Source organism: Mobula birostris, chromosome 2 (assembly GCF_030028105.1).
Source record: "Mobula birostris isolate sMobBir1 chromosome 2, sMobBir1.hap1, whole genome shotgun sequence".
Taxonomy (NCBI): Eukaryota; Metazoa; Chordata; class Chondrichthyes; order Myliobatiformes; family Myliobatidae; genus Mobula; species Mobula birostris.
Window position 1 is genome coordinate 10,726,679 of NC_092371.1, and position 16,850 is coordinate 10,743,528.

Genomic DNA, 16,850 nt, shown 5'->3' on the forward strand with positions numbered 1-16,850 from the left:
GCCCTACATCAAGCACCAGTGTTGGTCGGGAGTCTGATATGGAGAGCAAGCAGGCCCCCCCTATCCACACAGCAATGAATCCAAAGGAACAGAGACCGATATGGTTTGGCACCATCAGTGTCTCAGGGTTGCCAGTCAGCATTGAACTCAGCATTAAGACTCCAGCTCTGGATTTTTCCTGGGAATTACTCTTGAAGTCTTCCCAAATGAGTGGGTATAGCCACAAGGCAGTTGAGGTTTGAGATCAGAGTTTTCTTTCTAGGCGAGCTGCTAACTACGGCTGATAAGCCCCATCTGCCCAAAGTGACTGGTTTTAGGGCACCAGTAACCCGCCTTTGCCCCTTCTCCTCTCAGTAGAAGCAGCTCTACCAGGCTTAGTAGCTAAGCCACACGTGAAGGCCAGGAGCTGGACTTGGTTGTCAAAAACTATTTGAGACTCACGTCATTGGGAGCATTTACTAGGTAGTGGGAGCTTGTCCCCACTACCACCCCCAATACCCAGAGCTCAATGGATATCCATTCTGAATGAACTCAGCAATGGCCTCTACAGCCTTCTGCGGCAGGGAATTTGAAAGCCTCATCTCCCTCTCAGCGCAAATATTTCTCCTCAGAACAACATGAAACCAAAGTGAAAGTAAATCACCCTTGATCCCAAAGGACAGTGTGAGAAAATCTTAGCCTGGGACATCAGCAAGAAATTCCACGCTCTTTTATGTGGATCTGCGATTGTGGACTGTGCTTTGGCTTAACATTGCATTCAAAGTCTCTGTGTAACTTGCAAATGGCTTTGAAGAAATTCCTTGACAAAAATCTTCCAGTGGCTTTGAAGCTAATTAACAGGGTACAGAGATACACATGGATTTTAATATGGATATGAGGTCTGGCAGTTGACAATGGACACAAAGGAACAGGCACATTGGCCTAATTTGATATGTTATGTTGAAGTTGTATAAGATGTTGGTGAGACATAATTTGGAGTTTAGTGTGCAGTTTTGGTCACTTACCTACAGGAGAAGCTGGCTGGTGTAGTGGCATCTGCACTGGACTTTGAGGCGAGTGGTCCCGGTTCGAATCCGGCTGGCCCCTTGCACTCTTTCTGTCCGTGCTGGGTTGAGCATCGAGCTAGTAACTTGGCCTTGTAAAAGACAGACAAATACTAAAGAAATGGCAAAGTCACCACCTGTTGCTCCACAAGACGTGGAGAGGAACAACATCCAACAGGAAAGATGTAAATAAAGTTGAAAAAGTATAGAAAAATTTACAAGGATGTTACCAGGAATGAAGGACCTGAGTTATAAGAAAAGACTGAAACAGTTAGGACTTTACCCCTTGGAATGTAGAAGACTGAGAGGAGATTTGATAGAGGTGTACAAAATTATGAAGGGTATAGATAGGGTAAATACAAGCAGGCTTTTCCACTGAGATTGGGTGGGAGAACAACCAGAGGTCATGGGTGAAGGGTGAAAAGTTTAAGGGGAATATGAGGGAAAACTTCTTCACTCAGAGGGTCGTGGAAGTGTGGAACGAGCTGCCCAGCACAAGTGGTGCATGCGAACTCAATTTCAACATTTAAGCGAAGTTTGGATAGATGCATAGATGGTAAAAGTTTGGAGAACTATGGTTGTAGTGCAGCTCAATGGGAGTAGGCAGTTTAAATGTTTCAGCATAGTCTAGATGGGCTGAAGGGCCTGTTTCTGTGCTGTATTTCTCTATGACTCTATGACTCTGAATACTAGGAAAGTATTTGATTGGTACCCCTTCCAATCATGGAGAGATGCATTGAGGCACAAAAGACCATCTACTTATGCTTTATTGACTACGAAAAGGCTTTTGATACAAGTACGATCTGGGATGGGAGAATGTGCAGATAATAAGGAACTTGTATTGGAAACAGAAAGCGGTGGTCAGGGTAGAAAATGAGCTATCACCATGGGCTTGTGATAAATGAGGCGTAAGGTAAGACTGTGTTGGATTGCTGGATTTGTTCAACCTCTACAGAGAATGGATTTTTTGGGAATGCGACCACCAGGAGACAGGTATTCCAATCGGAGGCTGGAAGGTGGATAACATCAGGTATGCGGACAACACCGCGTTGTTAGCCGACAGCGAATACGAACTGCAAATTATGCTGAAAAAAGTGAATGAGAAAAGCCTTGACTACGGACTTAAAATCAACCCTAAGAAAACAAAATTGATGGTGGTAAGCAAAACAAACACTAAAGACTCATTCATGATGGTATCATTACAAGTGAATGGACAAGACATTGAACAGGTGTGAAAGTGTGAATATCTTGGCAGTTGTCTGACAGACGACGGGAGATGTGAAGTTGAGATCAGAAGGAGAATAGGTATCGGCTGAGGCCCAGTTCATGAAGCTAAAAGATCTACTATGCAATCGGAAGGTGGACATCCAAAGTAGAATCCGCTTCCTCGAGTGTTACGTATGGTCAGTGCTGAGGTATGGATCAGAAACATGGACCCTGAAGAAGGATGACATGAAATCAATTAATGCTTTTGAAATGTGGTGCTATCGATGAATGTTGAAGATCAGCTGGGTAGAGAAAGTTTCAAATGAGAGGGTTTTGTCCGAAGTTGATAGACCATAGATATTGCTGGAGAAGATTATGAAGTTAAAAGTTGCCTATTGTAGACATGTTACGCGGAGAGATAACATCTTGTCGGACTTGCTATATGGAAAGGTGGAGGGAAGGAAAGGAAGAAGAAGGCAAGGAACAACGTGGCTGGATAACATCAAGGATTGGACCAAGCTGGACAAGACTAGGGATGTTGTGGACAAGTTTTGGGACAGAGCGGTGTGGAGGGAAATCGTCCGCCAACTGGAAATTCCAGATGGGACCTAACGACGACCCCTTCCAAAACCATCCTATTCCTCCACCATCGACGAACAGTGTGTACTATCTACAAGGTGCACTGCAACAACACACCATAGTTCCTAAGGCAGCACCTTCCAGACCCACAACCACTACCATCTAGAAGGACAAGAACAGCAGATATCTGGGAACAACAGCGCTCGGAAATCCCTCTCAAAGTCACTCAACATCCTAACTTGGAAACATATCACCGTTCGTTCATTGTCGCTGCGTCAAAATCCCTAGCAGCTCTGTGGGTGTACTGACACTTCAGGGACTGCAGTGGTTCAAGAAGGCAGCTCATCACCACCTTCTGCAGAAAGTTGTGGGAACAGCTCAAAAACCAGAATCCCCACCATGGGCACTGCCTACACTTCTCACTGCCTCAGTAAATCAACAATCCCACCCAGCCTGGACATTCTCCTGTCCCATCAAATTGAAGATGTGAGGACATGAAAACACGTACCACCAGACTTAAGGGCAGCTTTTATCCCATTATTAAAAGACTATTGAATGATTCCATAGTACGATAAGGTGGACGTATCCTTACAATATATCTTGTTGTGACTTTGCACATGACGTCTACCTGCACTTCACTTTCTCTGTAACTGTACCACTTTATTCTGTACATCATCATTATGTGCCATGTCATATGACATCATCATCATCATGTAAACACCAGGAATTCTGCAGATGCTGGAAATTCAAGCAACACACATCAAATTTGCTGGTGAACGCAGCAGGCCAGGCAGCATCTCTAGGAAGAGGTACAGTCGACGTTTTGGGCCGAGACCCTTCGTCAGGACTAACTGAAGGAAGAGCTAGTAAGAGATTTGAAAGTGGGAGGGGGAGATCCAAAATGATAGGCGAAAACAGGAGGGGGAGGGATGGAGCCAAGAGCTGGACAGGTGATTGGCAAAGGGGATATGAGAGGATCATGGGACAGGAGGTCTGGGGAGAGAGATGGGGGGGGGGACCCAGAGGATGGGCAAGGGGTATATTCAGAGGGACAGAGGGAGAAAAAGGAGAGAGAGAGAAAGAATGTGTGTATATAAAGAAATAACAGATGGGGTATGAGGGGGAGGTGGGGCATTAGCGGAAGTTAGAGTCCTTTTCCCAGGGCTGAAATGGCTAGCATGACAGGGCATAGTTTTAAGGTGCTTGGAAGTAGGTACAGAGGAGATGTCAGGAGTAAGTTTTTTTTGCAGAAAGTGTTGAGTGCATGCAATGGGCTGCCGGTGACAGTGGTGGAGGCGGATACGATAGGGTCTTTTAAGAGGCTCCTGGACAGGTACGTGGAGCTTAGAAAAATAGAGAGCTATGTGTAACCGTAGGTAATTTCTAAGGTAAGGATATGTTCGGCACAGCTTTGTGGGCCGAAGGGCCTGTACTGTGCTGTAGGTTTTCTATGTTTCTAATTTACCAATTTACCATCTGGGCATGGAGAGATTGCGCTGCAGAGCCTATTTCTTTGCTACTATACTCCATAACTCATCTCGCTCCTAAACAACCTGACCCCTATTGAATGATCATCTCTGATGATCAACACCTCAGCCAAGAGAAGGAAGCTCCCAGTGTCCATTCTGGTGAAACCTGTAAGAATATTGAAAGTTTCAAATAAATAGTCTCTTCTTTTTCCACTTTATAAAGGATACATCCAGCTTCTTCTTGTACATCCAGGCTCCTCTTGTATGACATGTACAGTATGTTATGTGAAGGACCCAACTGTACCAGCTTCCAGGGGTTAGAACACTCTGACTCTCCAGAATATGGGTAGCTGGAGCAGTCCCTTTAAAGAGTCAGGCCCACCCCGCTAATTGGCGGCCATGTTTTGGGCCAGGATTTTAATATTTAAGGAGCACCTGAACTGAGGTTCAGTGCTCTATCATCAGCTGTACTCTGGATTCTTGTCTAGCGCCTAGTTTAGAACCCTGTCTTCATTTCAGTCTCATATGGTGTCTTGATTCTTGTCTCAGATACTCCAAACCATTCTTGTCCAGGTCTCTCATCGGACAGTATTTGTATAAACTTTGCTTAGGCCACACTTGAAGTACTGTGTGTAGTTCTCGTCATCGTATTACAGAAGGGTGTGGAAGCTTTCAGAAGGCCTTTGACAAGGTGCTGCACATGAGGCCGCTGAAAAACTTAAGGAAAGACACTGGCATGGCTAGACCATGGGCTGATTGGCAGGAGGCAAAGAGTGGGAATAAAGGGAGCCTTTTCTGGTTGGCTGCCGATGACTAGTGGTGGCCCAATGGGGTCAGTGTTGTCGATGATTTGATAACAGAATTGATGGCTTTGTGGCCAAGTTTGTGGATGATACAAAGATAGGTGGAGGGGCAGGTAGTGCTGAGGAAGCAGGGAGTCTGCAGAAAGACTTAGACAGATTAGGAAAATGGGCAAAGAAATGGCAAATGGAATATAGTATAGGAAGTGTATGCTCTTCATTTTGGTAGAAAGAATAACAGTGTAGACTATTTCCGAAGTGAGGAGAAAATTCAAAAATCAAAGATGCAGCGAGACTTGGGAGTCCTTGTGCAGGATTCCCTGAAGGTTAACTTGCAGGTTGAGTCTATGGCAAGGAAGGCAAATGCAATGTCAGCTTTCATTTCAAGATGGCTATAATATAAAAGAAAGATGTGCTGGCATTGGAGGGGTCAGGGTGGACATGGTGGAGGATTACAAATACCTGGGGATACGAATTGACAATAAACTGGACTGGTCAAAGAACACTGAGGCTGTCTACAAGAAGGGTCAGAGCCGTTTCTATTTCCCGAGGAGACTGAGGTCATTTAACATCTGCCGGACGATGCTGAGGATGTTCTACGAGTCTGTGGTGGTCAGTGTGATCATGTTTGCTGTTGTGTGCTGGGGCAGCAGGCTGAGGGTAGCAGACACCAACAGAGTCAACAAACTCATTCGTAAGGCCAGTGATGTTGTGGGGATGGAACTGGACTCTCTGACGGTGGTGTCTGAAAAGAGGATGCTGTCCAAGTTGCATGCCATCTTGGACAATGTCTCCCATCCACTACATAATGTACTGGTTGGGCACAGGAGTACATTCAGCCAGAGACTCATTCCACCGGGATGCAACACAGAACATCATAGGTCAGACACCCTGAGCCAATAGGCTGGTCCTGGACTTATTTCCTGACATAATTTACATATTACTATTTAAATATTTATGGTTTTATTACTATTTAATTATTTATGGTGCAACTGTAACGAAAACCAATTTCCCCCGGGATCAATAAAGTATGACAATGACTATGACTATGAGAGGGTCCAGAGGAGGTTCACAAGAATGATCTCGGAAATGAAAGAGTTAACATATGGGAAGTGTTTGATGGCTCTGGGCCTGTACTCGTTTGAGTTTCGAAGGATAAGGGGGGAATCTAATTGAACCTATTGAATGTTGAAAGGTCTAGATAGAGTGGATAAGGAGAGGATGCTTCTTCTAGTGGGGGAGTCTAAGACCAGGGGGCATAGCCGCAAAGTAGAGAGACGTCCATTTAGAACTGACATGAGGAGGAATTTCTTTAGCCAGGGTGTTGAAACTGTGGAATTCACTGCCACAATTGGCTGTGGAGGCCAAGTCATTGGGTATATTTAGTGGAGTTGATAGGTTTTTAATTGGTAAGGGCGTCAGAGGTTATGGGGAGAAGGCAGGAGAATGTAGTCGGGAGTGATAGTAAATCAGCCATGATGGAATGGCGGAGCAAGCTCGAAGGGCTGAATGGCAAAATCTGCTCTTGCAGTCTTTGGAGAGGGTGCAGAAAATGTTCACCTGGAAGGGGCCTGGATTAGAGGGTATTAACTATAAGGAGAGATTAAACAAAATTCAATTGTTTTCTTTGGGGTGTCAGGGGATGAGGAAGACCAGATCGATGATATAAAATCACAGATGGAATAGATAGAGTAGGTCGTGTGACATTTTCCCCAAAGTGCAAATATCAAACACTGGGTATACATTCAGGGACAGAGGGTGGAAGTTTAAAATTATTTTTGAGGCAAATTTCTTTACACACAGAGTGTTGGGTGTGTGGATCACACCATCAGGGAAGTGGTGAAATCGGATATGAGAGTGTCCTTTTGGAGGCATTTAGATGGGCAGGTGAACAGGCAGGGTATAGTGGGATATAGATTGGATACGGAGAGATAAATGCTCATAAAATATGTAGACGTTTTTTATGTTACAGCAAGAAATATAAAAATAGTGCAAAAGGAGAGTATAATAATGAGGTTCATGGGTTATAATCATGGGTTCCTGGACTGTTCAGAAATCTGATGGCAGAGGGGAAGAAGCTGTTCCTAAACTGCTGGGTGTCTGTCCCTCCTCCTTGATGGTACTCCCACGTGTCCCGGGTGGTGGGAATCCTGCACAATGAATGCCGCCCTTCTCCTTTCGAAGACGTCCTCGATAGTGGGGAAGCAAGTACCCATGATGGAGCTGGCTGAATTCTGGCAGCTCTCTGGTTGGTTAGCGGGAACACGGTAGGCTGAGAGGTCTGTTTCTGTGCTGTATTATTGTATGACTCTAAGAACAGTGTTTGGGGAAATGGTTAAGCTGGGAACAGTACAGCTTGGAGCAGTAGATCAGTGGGTGGGTGAAAGTTATAGAAATAGGGAGAGTTTGGTCTGGCTGTTGGTGAATTTGGGTTATACCGGCCACATTCTGGACTCTTTCATATGGTTATTTCTTTCGCTGTCTATTGAAAGACCAGAGGGTATGTTTAGCCATGGCTGAGCCAGTTCCTTAGTGGTCACGATCTCTGTTACTTCCCTTAGATTGGTGTACTGCAGTACGCGGAGACGGTCATTCATGAGTTCCACCTTGGCCAGCACAAAACAGCGCGGAGGGTGATCGAGGCCGCCAGAAACATCAGCCGGCAGGGTGGCCGCGAGACCAAGACGGCGATGGCGATCCGAGTGGCCTGGTAATGAATGTCGGCGTGACGCAGTGAGTCTCAGGACGTTCGGCGCCAAAGGAGTCAGTGGGCAGAGCAAAGTCAGCTCGCCCAATCCTCCTGCCATGCATTTGTGCCCCTCCCACCACTCCTTCAATGCCCACTCTACTGTGTGTAGAGTGGGCATTGAAGGAGTTCTCACCGTCACATAGTGTGTCAGCGTAACGCTACCACGTCATGATAAGCTTTTTGCACCATGCTTATCGTACGGCTGTGTCTTGGGCACCTGAAATCCCACTTCAGGTTTTTTTTTACGAGGTCGAGTTGTTAGGTCGACACTCAATAGAGAGCCAGGGAGCTGGCAGGATTCGAACTCGGGACCTCTCGCCCCGAAGTCCAGCACTGATGCCACTACACCACCAGCCGGACCGTGATGTATCTCTACATAGAAACACGAACAAACAGACAGACAGATAGATACAGATAGATAGATAGATAGACAAATAGTTAGATAAACAGAGAGAGAAGCTATGGATAAACTCACAGATAGAGAGATAAAGAGACAGAGATAGATAATTTATATAGACAGATAGACAAAATACTTTGGTAATGTGGCTAGCGATGGAAGTAAGTCACCAAAGACACTAAGTTGCTCAGTTACAAGTAAATATTAACAATTTACAGCCTCCTAAACAACAAAGGTTCTGCAGGTGCTGGAAATCTTGAGCAACACACACAAAATCCTGAAGGAACTCAGGGTCTTTGGTTCCGTAGGGGCCGCCTGATTTGCTAAGTTCCTCCAACTGATTCTCTTGATCTACTTTACGTTCCAGCGGTGGGAGGCAGCGGTGATGGGGGAGGAGGGGTCCGCCTGATTAATAGATTTCTGCAGGCTTGACCCCAGTCTGGGAACAGGAGGTTTCCTTGCGGTTGCATTGATTGGCGGGTTGTTTCCGGGCACTGCTGCCCTGAACTTTGACATTTTCTGTTGTTTGGCTGAAGCTCCCTGCCCCCCCACCCACAGGAGTAGTGGGAGCCTTACCAGTCATACTGCCATGACCTCTAGTCAGGTGACCCCTGGGCCAGGGGGCTGAGGTCCCACAAAAAGAGCTCATTCATCAGCTCACAGAACACAAAGGGGATTGGAGACATTTAACACAAAGGCTTTCTCTCAGCCCCATGACTGCCAACCTTGTGCTTCAGGGTAAAAATAGTAGCCGCCTATGTGTGTGCGAGTGTAGCTCCTGTTATCTAGAACAGCGACATATTTTTGTGAGTGTGTGTGTGTGAGAGAGAGAGAGAGAGAGAGAGAGTGTGTGAATGTGTGTGAGTGTGTGAATGTGTGTCTGTGTGTGTGTCAGTGTGAGTGTATGAATGTGTGTGTGTGAGCGTGTGAGTGTGTGTGAATGTGTGTCTGTGTGTGTGTGAATGTGTGTGTGTCAGTGTGAGTGTGTGAATGTGTGTGAGCGTGTGTGTGAATGTGTGTGTGTCAGTGTGAGCATTTGAATGTGTGAGTGTGTGTGTGTGAATGTGTGTGTGTCAGTGTGAGTGTGTGAATGTGTGTGAGTGTGTGTGTGAATGTGTGTGTGTCAGTGTGAGTGTGTGTGTGTGAATGTGTGTCTGTGTGTCAGTGTGAGTGTGTGTGTGAATGTGTGTGTCAGTGTGAGCGTTTGAATGTGTGTGTCTGTGTGTCAGTGTGAGTGTGTGTGTGAATGCGTGTCTGTGTGTGTTTGTGACTCTGTGTGTGTCAGTGTGAGTGTGTGTGTGTGTGTGAATGTGTGTCTGTGTGTGAGTGTGTGTGTGTGTTTGTGACTCTGTGTGTGTCAGTGTGAGTGTGTGAATGTGTGTGTGTGAGTGTGTGTGTGAATGTGTGTCTGTGTGTGAGTGTGTGTGTGTGTTTGTGACTCTGTGTGAGTGTGTGTGTGTGTTTGTGACTCTGTGTGTGTGTCAGTGTGAGTGTGTGTGTGAATGTGTGTCTGTGTGTGTGTGTGTGTTTGTGACTCTGTGTGTGTGTGAGTGTGTGTGTGTCAGTGTGAGTGTGTGTGTGAATGTGTGTCTGTGTGTGTGTGTGTGTGTGTGTTTGTGACTCTGTGTGTGTCAGTGTGAGTGTGTGAATGTGTGTGTGTCAGTGTGAGTGTGTGTGTGAATGTGTGTCTGTGTGTGAGTGTGTGTGTGTTTGTGACTCTGTTTGTGTGTCAGTGTGAGTGTGTGTGTGAATGTGTGTCTGTGTGTGAGTGTGTGTGTGTTTGTGACTCTGTGTGTGTGTCAGTGCGAGTGTGTGTGTGTCAGTGTGAGTGTGTGTGTGTGTACCATGCCTTTCTTGCCATCTCTCCCTCCTTGCCCTGGGGATTTGATGTTTGAGTGGAGGGAGTGCTGCTCTGCCGGCCCTGCTCCCTCCTGGTCGTATTGAGACTAATTGTAGAGTCACACTGCTCAGAAGCAGGTCCTTCAGCCCAACTGTTGCCATGGCAACCCAGATTCCCATCTAAGATAGTCCCAGTTGCTCGTTCCCCTGGATATTGAAGAGAGATAAAGAGATTTGTCACGTGTACATTGAAGCAGTGAAATCATTGCTCATGTTAATGACCACCACAATCCAAGGACGTGCTGGGGGCAGCCCGCCAAATGCTGCCATGCTTCCAGCAACAACATAGCATCACTGCAACTTACTAACCCTAATCTATACATCTTTAAACTCTGGGAGGAAACCAGAGCATCCAGAGGAAACCCATGCGGTCACAGGGTGAATGTAAAAACTCTTTACAGAATTAAACCCTGATCTTCAAAGTTAAATTTTATTATCAGAATACGTATATGTCACCGCATACAACCCTGAGATTCATTTTTCTGCAGGTATTCTCAGCAAATCTATAAAATAGTAACTATAACAGGATCAATGAAAGATCAATTAGAGTGCAGAAGGAAAGAAACTATGCAAATATAAATAAATAACAATAAATAACAAGAATGTGAAATAATAAGATAAAAGAGTCCTTAAAGTGAGGCCATTGGTGGTGGGAATAATCAATGATGGGGCAAATGAGTGTAGTTATCCCCTTTTGCTCAAGAGCCTGATGGTTGAGGGGTAGTAACCATCAGTGGCATCACCATCACTGAATCTCCTACTATCAACATCCTGGGGGTTACCATTAACAGGAAACTGAACTGGTCTAGCCATATAAACACCATGGATGCCACAGCAGGTCGACTTGCTAGGAATCCTGCGGCGTGTAACTCACCTCTTGACTCCCCAGAGCCGTCCACCATCCACAAGGCTCAGGTCAGGAGTGTAATGGAATACTCGCCACTCACCTGGATGAGTGCAGCTCCATTAACACTCAAGAAGCTTGACACCATCCAGTACAAGGCAGCCCACTTGATTGGTACCCCTTCCACAAGCATCTAATCCCTCCACCATCGACAAACAGTTACAGCAGTGTGTATTATCTACAAGATGCACTGCAACAACACTAAGTTCCTAAGGCAGCACCTTCCAGACCCATGAGAATAGCAGATACCTAGGAACACCACCACTTGGAAATCCCCCTCCAAGTCACTCACCATCCTGACTTAGAAACAGATCACCATTCCTTCATTGTCGCTGGGTCAAAATCATGGAATTCCCTCCCTAACAGCATTGTGGGTGTACCAACACCTCAGGGACTGCAGCGGTTCAAGAAGGCAGCTCATCACCACCTTCTCAAGGGCAAATAGGGATGGGCAATAAGCGCTGGCTTAGCTGGTGGCGCCCACGTCCCGTAGATGAATAATTTTTTAAAAAAAGTAACTGTTCTTGATGGTGCAAGTCCTGAGGCTCTTGTACCTTTTACCTAATGGCAGCAGTGAGAAACGAGCATGGCCTGGGTGGTGAGGATCTTTGATGATGATTGCTGCTTTTCTACGGCAGTGTTTCATGTAGATGTGTTCAATGGTTCTGAGGGCTTTACCTATGAGGTACTGGGCCGAGTCCACTACCTCACAGTTGACACTGTAGATTATCATACTAACTTCTGTGCTACTATGCCTTTCCTATTCATCCACCTATCTGAATACCTTTTAAATTTTGTTAATGTACCTGCCTCAATAGCTTCACAACATGAGCTCCCACTGATTGATTAATTTCATAAATTTATGAAAGGAATAGATGTTGTTGTGTATTTAATATTTCAGTAATATATTGTAAATATATTGTTATTTAAATAATTCATTATGGGTTGTATGTAAAAGTATGTGAATGGCACACGTCATCACACCACCACGTCATACATGCACGCCTCACTTAAAGTAAAAATGAAACTAATATGCATGCATCTCTCCGGCTCGCTTCTTTTTCTTTTTGATTAGTTTTATGTTCTGGAGTTACAAAATATAACAAAGATAGAGACCAGAAAGTTGTTTCCACTGGTAAGTGAGACTAGACAGAAGGAACATAGCCTCGAGCACTCTCAGCTGCATAGATGCACGGCTGCGCAGTAACTGAAATGCTCCCACTCACATATCCCTTGTTGCTGCGCAGCTAGAATTTTCTTTTATATAATGTTAATGTAATTTTGAAATTATGTTAATATAATTCTGAAATCTCTGCTAATATAATTGCAAAATACATTAATTGTATTAATGAATACAATCCATAAAATTTCTAAATTATAGAAGTACCACAGCTTTTACTTTGAAACATTTTAGACCTTCAATGTGTTTACATTGTCAGTGTTTCAAGTTACAACACTGTCAAAATTGTAACAATAAACACAGAATGGAAGTTGGCAGCTCATTGTTAATAAACCTGCTCAGAGCAATGGTTGGTCCACACAACTGTAAAAATAATTAGAAGAAATGTTGGGATTCTGGGAAATAGATTTCGAACAGAGATGAGGATGAACTACTTCTCCTAGAGAGTAGTGCATCTGTGGAATTCTCTGCCCAGGGAAGCAGTAGACAGTACTTCATTAAATATATTTAAGACCGAGTTCAAAAGATTTTTAAACACACACAGCACACACAAGATGCTGGAGGAACTGAACAAGTCAGGCAGCATCTATGGAGGGGAATAAACATTCAACATTTCAGGTTGAGACCCTTATATTCCTGATGAAAGTTCTTGGCCAAAAACATGGACTATTTATTCTTTTCCAGTGTTGTGTGACTTGCTGAATTCCTTCAGCATTTTGTGTAGATGGAGTTTTGCATAGCAGGGGAATTAAGGGTTATGAGGTAACGTGCAGGTAGGTGGAGTTGAGTACATGCCAGATCTTACTGAATGGGCAGAATGGCCAACTCCAGCTCCTCTTTCTTAAGTTCTTGTATTCTGTAGCAGCTCATTTCCATATACTGATCATTCTTCAGGTGAACAGTTACCCCACAGCATCCTATTAAAATGTCTGTTCTCTCACTTTATACCTATGCCCTCTAGTTCCTGATTCCCCAATCCCAGGGGAAAAGATTGTGCACATTCACCCTATCTATGCCCCTCGTGATTTTATACACCTTTCTTTAAGACTTTTACTTCAAAGCAGACCAAGACTCTCACTCTATATTTATCCCTCCATTGATTTATTAACAATGAGCTACCATGACTTCCATTCTGTGTTTATTGTTACAATTTGTAACAGAGTTGTAACTTCAAAAACTGACAATGTAAATACATTGAAGGTCTAAAATGTTTCAAAGTAAAGGTTGTGGTATATTTATTATTTAGAAAATTTATGGATTAAATTCATTAATACAATTAATTGCAGGATATGTCACAATTTTATTAACATCATTTCAAAATTTTATGAACAAATAAAAGAAAATTCCAGCCACGTGGCAACAAGGGCTATGGGCACGGGAGCATTTCAGTTACTGTGTAGCCGTGCACCTGTGCAGCTTAGAGGGAACAGTGCTTGAGGCTATGTCCCTTCGGTCTAGTCTCACTTATCAGTGGAAACAACTTTGTGGCCTTTATCTTTGTTATATTTTGTAACTCCAAGACATAAAACTAATTGCAAAGAAAAGCAAGGGAACCAGAGAGATGTGTGCACATTAGATTTATGTTTACTTTGTGAGGCATGCATGTATGATGTGGCAGTGTAATGACGTGTGCCATTCACATACTTTTATATATAACCCATAATGAATTATTTGAACAACCAAACAATACTTAATCCAATAATATATTTACAATATATTACTGAAATTTTAAATACACAACAACGACCTTATCTATTCCTTTCATAAATGTATGTAATAGAAAAAGCTCTGGGGGCTCACATTTACAGACGGAAGAGAGTACAGACGGTGGAATTTGGAGCAACAAGCAATCTGCTGGAAGAACTCAATGGCTTCAACAACAACTCTGTGTGTGCATGGGGGGGGGGTGGGGAGAGGGAGTGGAAACAAATTGTCAACAGCATGGGTCGAAACCCTGCATTAAGACTGAGAGCAGAGAGGGTGAACAACACCTCACAGTTGTCTAGGTTGGATTTCTTCTGCCACTTTATTTTAAGTTTGTGAATGGATGATAACTGATGAATTCTGGAAGTAATGGAACACGGAGGTGTGGCTGCTTGCGGTTAGCGTGACACTATCATAGCTTGGGGTGTTGGAGTTTGGAGTTCAATTCTGGCGTGCTCTGTAAAATAGTTTGGATGTTCTCCCTGTAACCACATGGGCTTCACTCAAGTGCTCCAGTTTCCACCCACATTCCAAAGGCATACTGGTTAGTATGTAAATTTATCATTGTAAGTCGTCCTGTGATTAGGTTAGGGTTATTGGGTGATACAACTCATAGTGCCAGAAGGGCCGGTCCCCCGCTGTACCCCTAAATAAAAGAAATAAAATAAAATAAAAAATTTACAGTACCAGTGACATGGGTTCAATTCCTGCTGCTGTCTGTAAGGAATTTATTTGGGGCTCTGCGGTTTCCTCCCACAATCCAAAGGCATACCGGTTAGTAAGATGTGGACACGCCATGGTGTCGCCGGAAGTATGGCGACACTTGCGGGCTGCCCCCAGCACAATCCTTGGTCGTTGGCGCAAACGGCGCCTTTCACTCTGTGTTTCAATGGTTTAGTGTACAAGTAAAGCCAACGTTTATCACCTACAGGTGTGATGGTGCATAATTTTATGACTGGAGTAAAGTATGGGGGGGGGTGGATGTCTGAGGTAGGGTTTTTTATAGAATGCTGGGTGTGCGGAATGCTCTGCCGGGGTGACGGAGGAGGCAGACACATTGGGGACATTTCAGAGACTTTTATGGTGGATGAAGGGTATATGGAAAGGTTAGATTGATCTTAGAGGAGGTTAAAAGGTCAGCACAAAATCTCGGGCCAAAGGGCCTCTGCTGTTCCATGTTCAAAAACGTCCCAGTTGGCTATAGCAATACTCCAACTCAAAACTCCAAGTATGAAAATGTTTTTACCTTTTCCTGTTCAGTGCTTTCTACACTGTGCCATTTCCCAGTGAGGCAGAAATATATTGCAGGCTCTGTAGCAGATGCGTACCAGGCGCCAGCTGCTGCTGCTTAATTTTCCCTGACTCATTGCGTTTCCTGAGGCACCCACTTCAACTGGCCAAAGGGTTAGGGTGAGGAGGAGGGGGGTGAGGGAGAGGAGGGGTGAGGGTGAGGGGGTGGTGGGGTAGGTGTCATCGCCCATTGCACCCCATCCCCGCCCAGAAAGCAGTCCAGCTCATCCAGTCTTCGCCTGCCCCTTGAAAATTGATCCCACCCATCCCGTTCAGCAAACGAGGGAGTCTGCAGATGCCGGACAGGTACATGGATGGGAGAGGTCTGGAGGATTATAGACTGGGTGCAGGTCAATGGGACTAGTGGAATAAAGTTTCGGCACAGACTAGAAGGGCCAGATGGCCTGATTTCTGTGCTGTAGTGTTCTATGGTTCTACGGTTCTATAACCATCGTTCTCTGCACCTTCAGCTCCGAGGCCTTCAGTCCAGAGCGGGGTGGACGGAAGGGGGCTACCAAGGTGATGGTCGTCGTGACGGACGGGGAGTCACATGATGGGCTGCATCTCCGCAATTCGCTGGCTGAGTGCGAGAAACGCAACATCAGTCGCTATGCTATCGCGGTAAGTCACCTCTCGAGTCTTCAGCGCAGAAGTGGGCCATTCAGCCCTACCACGGCATGCCGTCGATTATGTCCCATCCCCCTCTCAATCCCATCCCTTTGATATGTTCTTGTCCGCCTCATCCAACACCGAACAGTCAGGCATTGTCACTGAGTGATCTTCCTTCTTCCAGCATCTTGTGTTACTAACTCTAGACCTAAAGATGTTCATACAGCTCCCTCACATGGCCATTCAGACATCTCACCCCCTTGCTGCCCTTTCTCATTGTCTGCTTCGTCTCTGTTGTTAGTCCAGCTCCCCTGAGTTAACAGCCAGTAGCATCTGTCCCCCTTGTAACCGCAAGTCCCCACAAAGGATTATGAGGACTGCTCAGAGGGTCAGGAAAGATACCGGCATGGATAGAGCATTGGCTGACTGGCAGGAGGCAAAGCGTGACAATAAAAGGAGCCTTTTCTGATTGGCTGCCAGTGACTCGAGGTGTTGGGACCACTTCTTTTTGGGTTGTATGTCAATGATTTGGATGATGGAATTGATGACATTGTGGCCAAGATTGTGGATGTTACGAAGATAGATGGAGGGGCAGGTAGTGTTGAGGAAGCAGGGAGTTTGCAGAAGGACTTGGACAGATTAGGAGAATGGGCAAAGAAGTGGCAGATGGAATAAAATGTCAGGAAGTGTATGGTCATGCACTTTGGCAGAAGGAATAAAAGCATTGACTATTTTCAAAATGGGGAGAAAATTCAAAAATCCGAGGTGCAAAAGGACTTGGGATTCCCTTAAGGTTACTTTGCAGGTTGAGTCGGTAGTGAGGAAGGCAAATGCATTTATTTTGAGATTTTATGTAATGTTAAGGCTTTATAAAGCACTAGTGAAGCCTCACTTGATGTATTGTGAGCAGTTTTGGGCCCCTTATCTAAGAAAGGATGTACTAATATTGGAAAGGGTTCAGAGGACATTCACAAGAATGATTCCAAGAATGAAGATTTATTGTATGAGGAGCAATTGATGG

The 16,850-nt window shown here is 44.9% G+C and overlaps 1 protein-coding gene across 1 annotated transcript in view; it reads left to right on the forward strand.

Annotated features, from left to right (window-relative positions):
• itga10 (integrin, alpha 10) overlaps positions 1 to 16,850 on the forward strand; it is a 181,141-nt gene that overhangs the window by 80,532 nt on the left and 83,759 nt on the right. The window contains exons 7-8 of the mRNA XM_072282845.1: positions 7,659 to 7,807; positions 15,691 to 15,841. Coding sequence (XP_072138946.1) covers positions 7,659 to 7,807; positions 15,691 to 15,841 — 300 coding nt within the window. The remainder of the gene's footprint in view (positions 1 to 7,658; positions 7,808 to 15,690; positions 15,842 to 16,850) is intronic.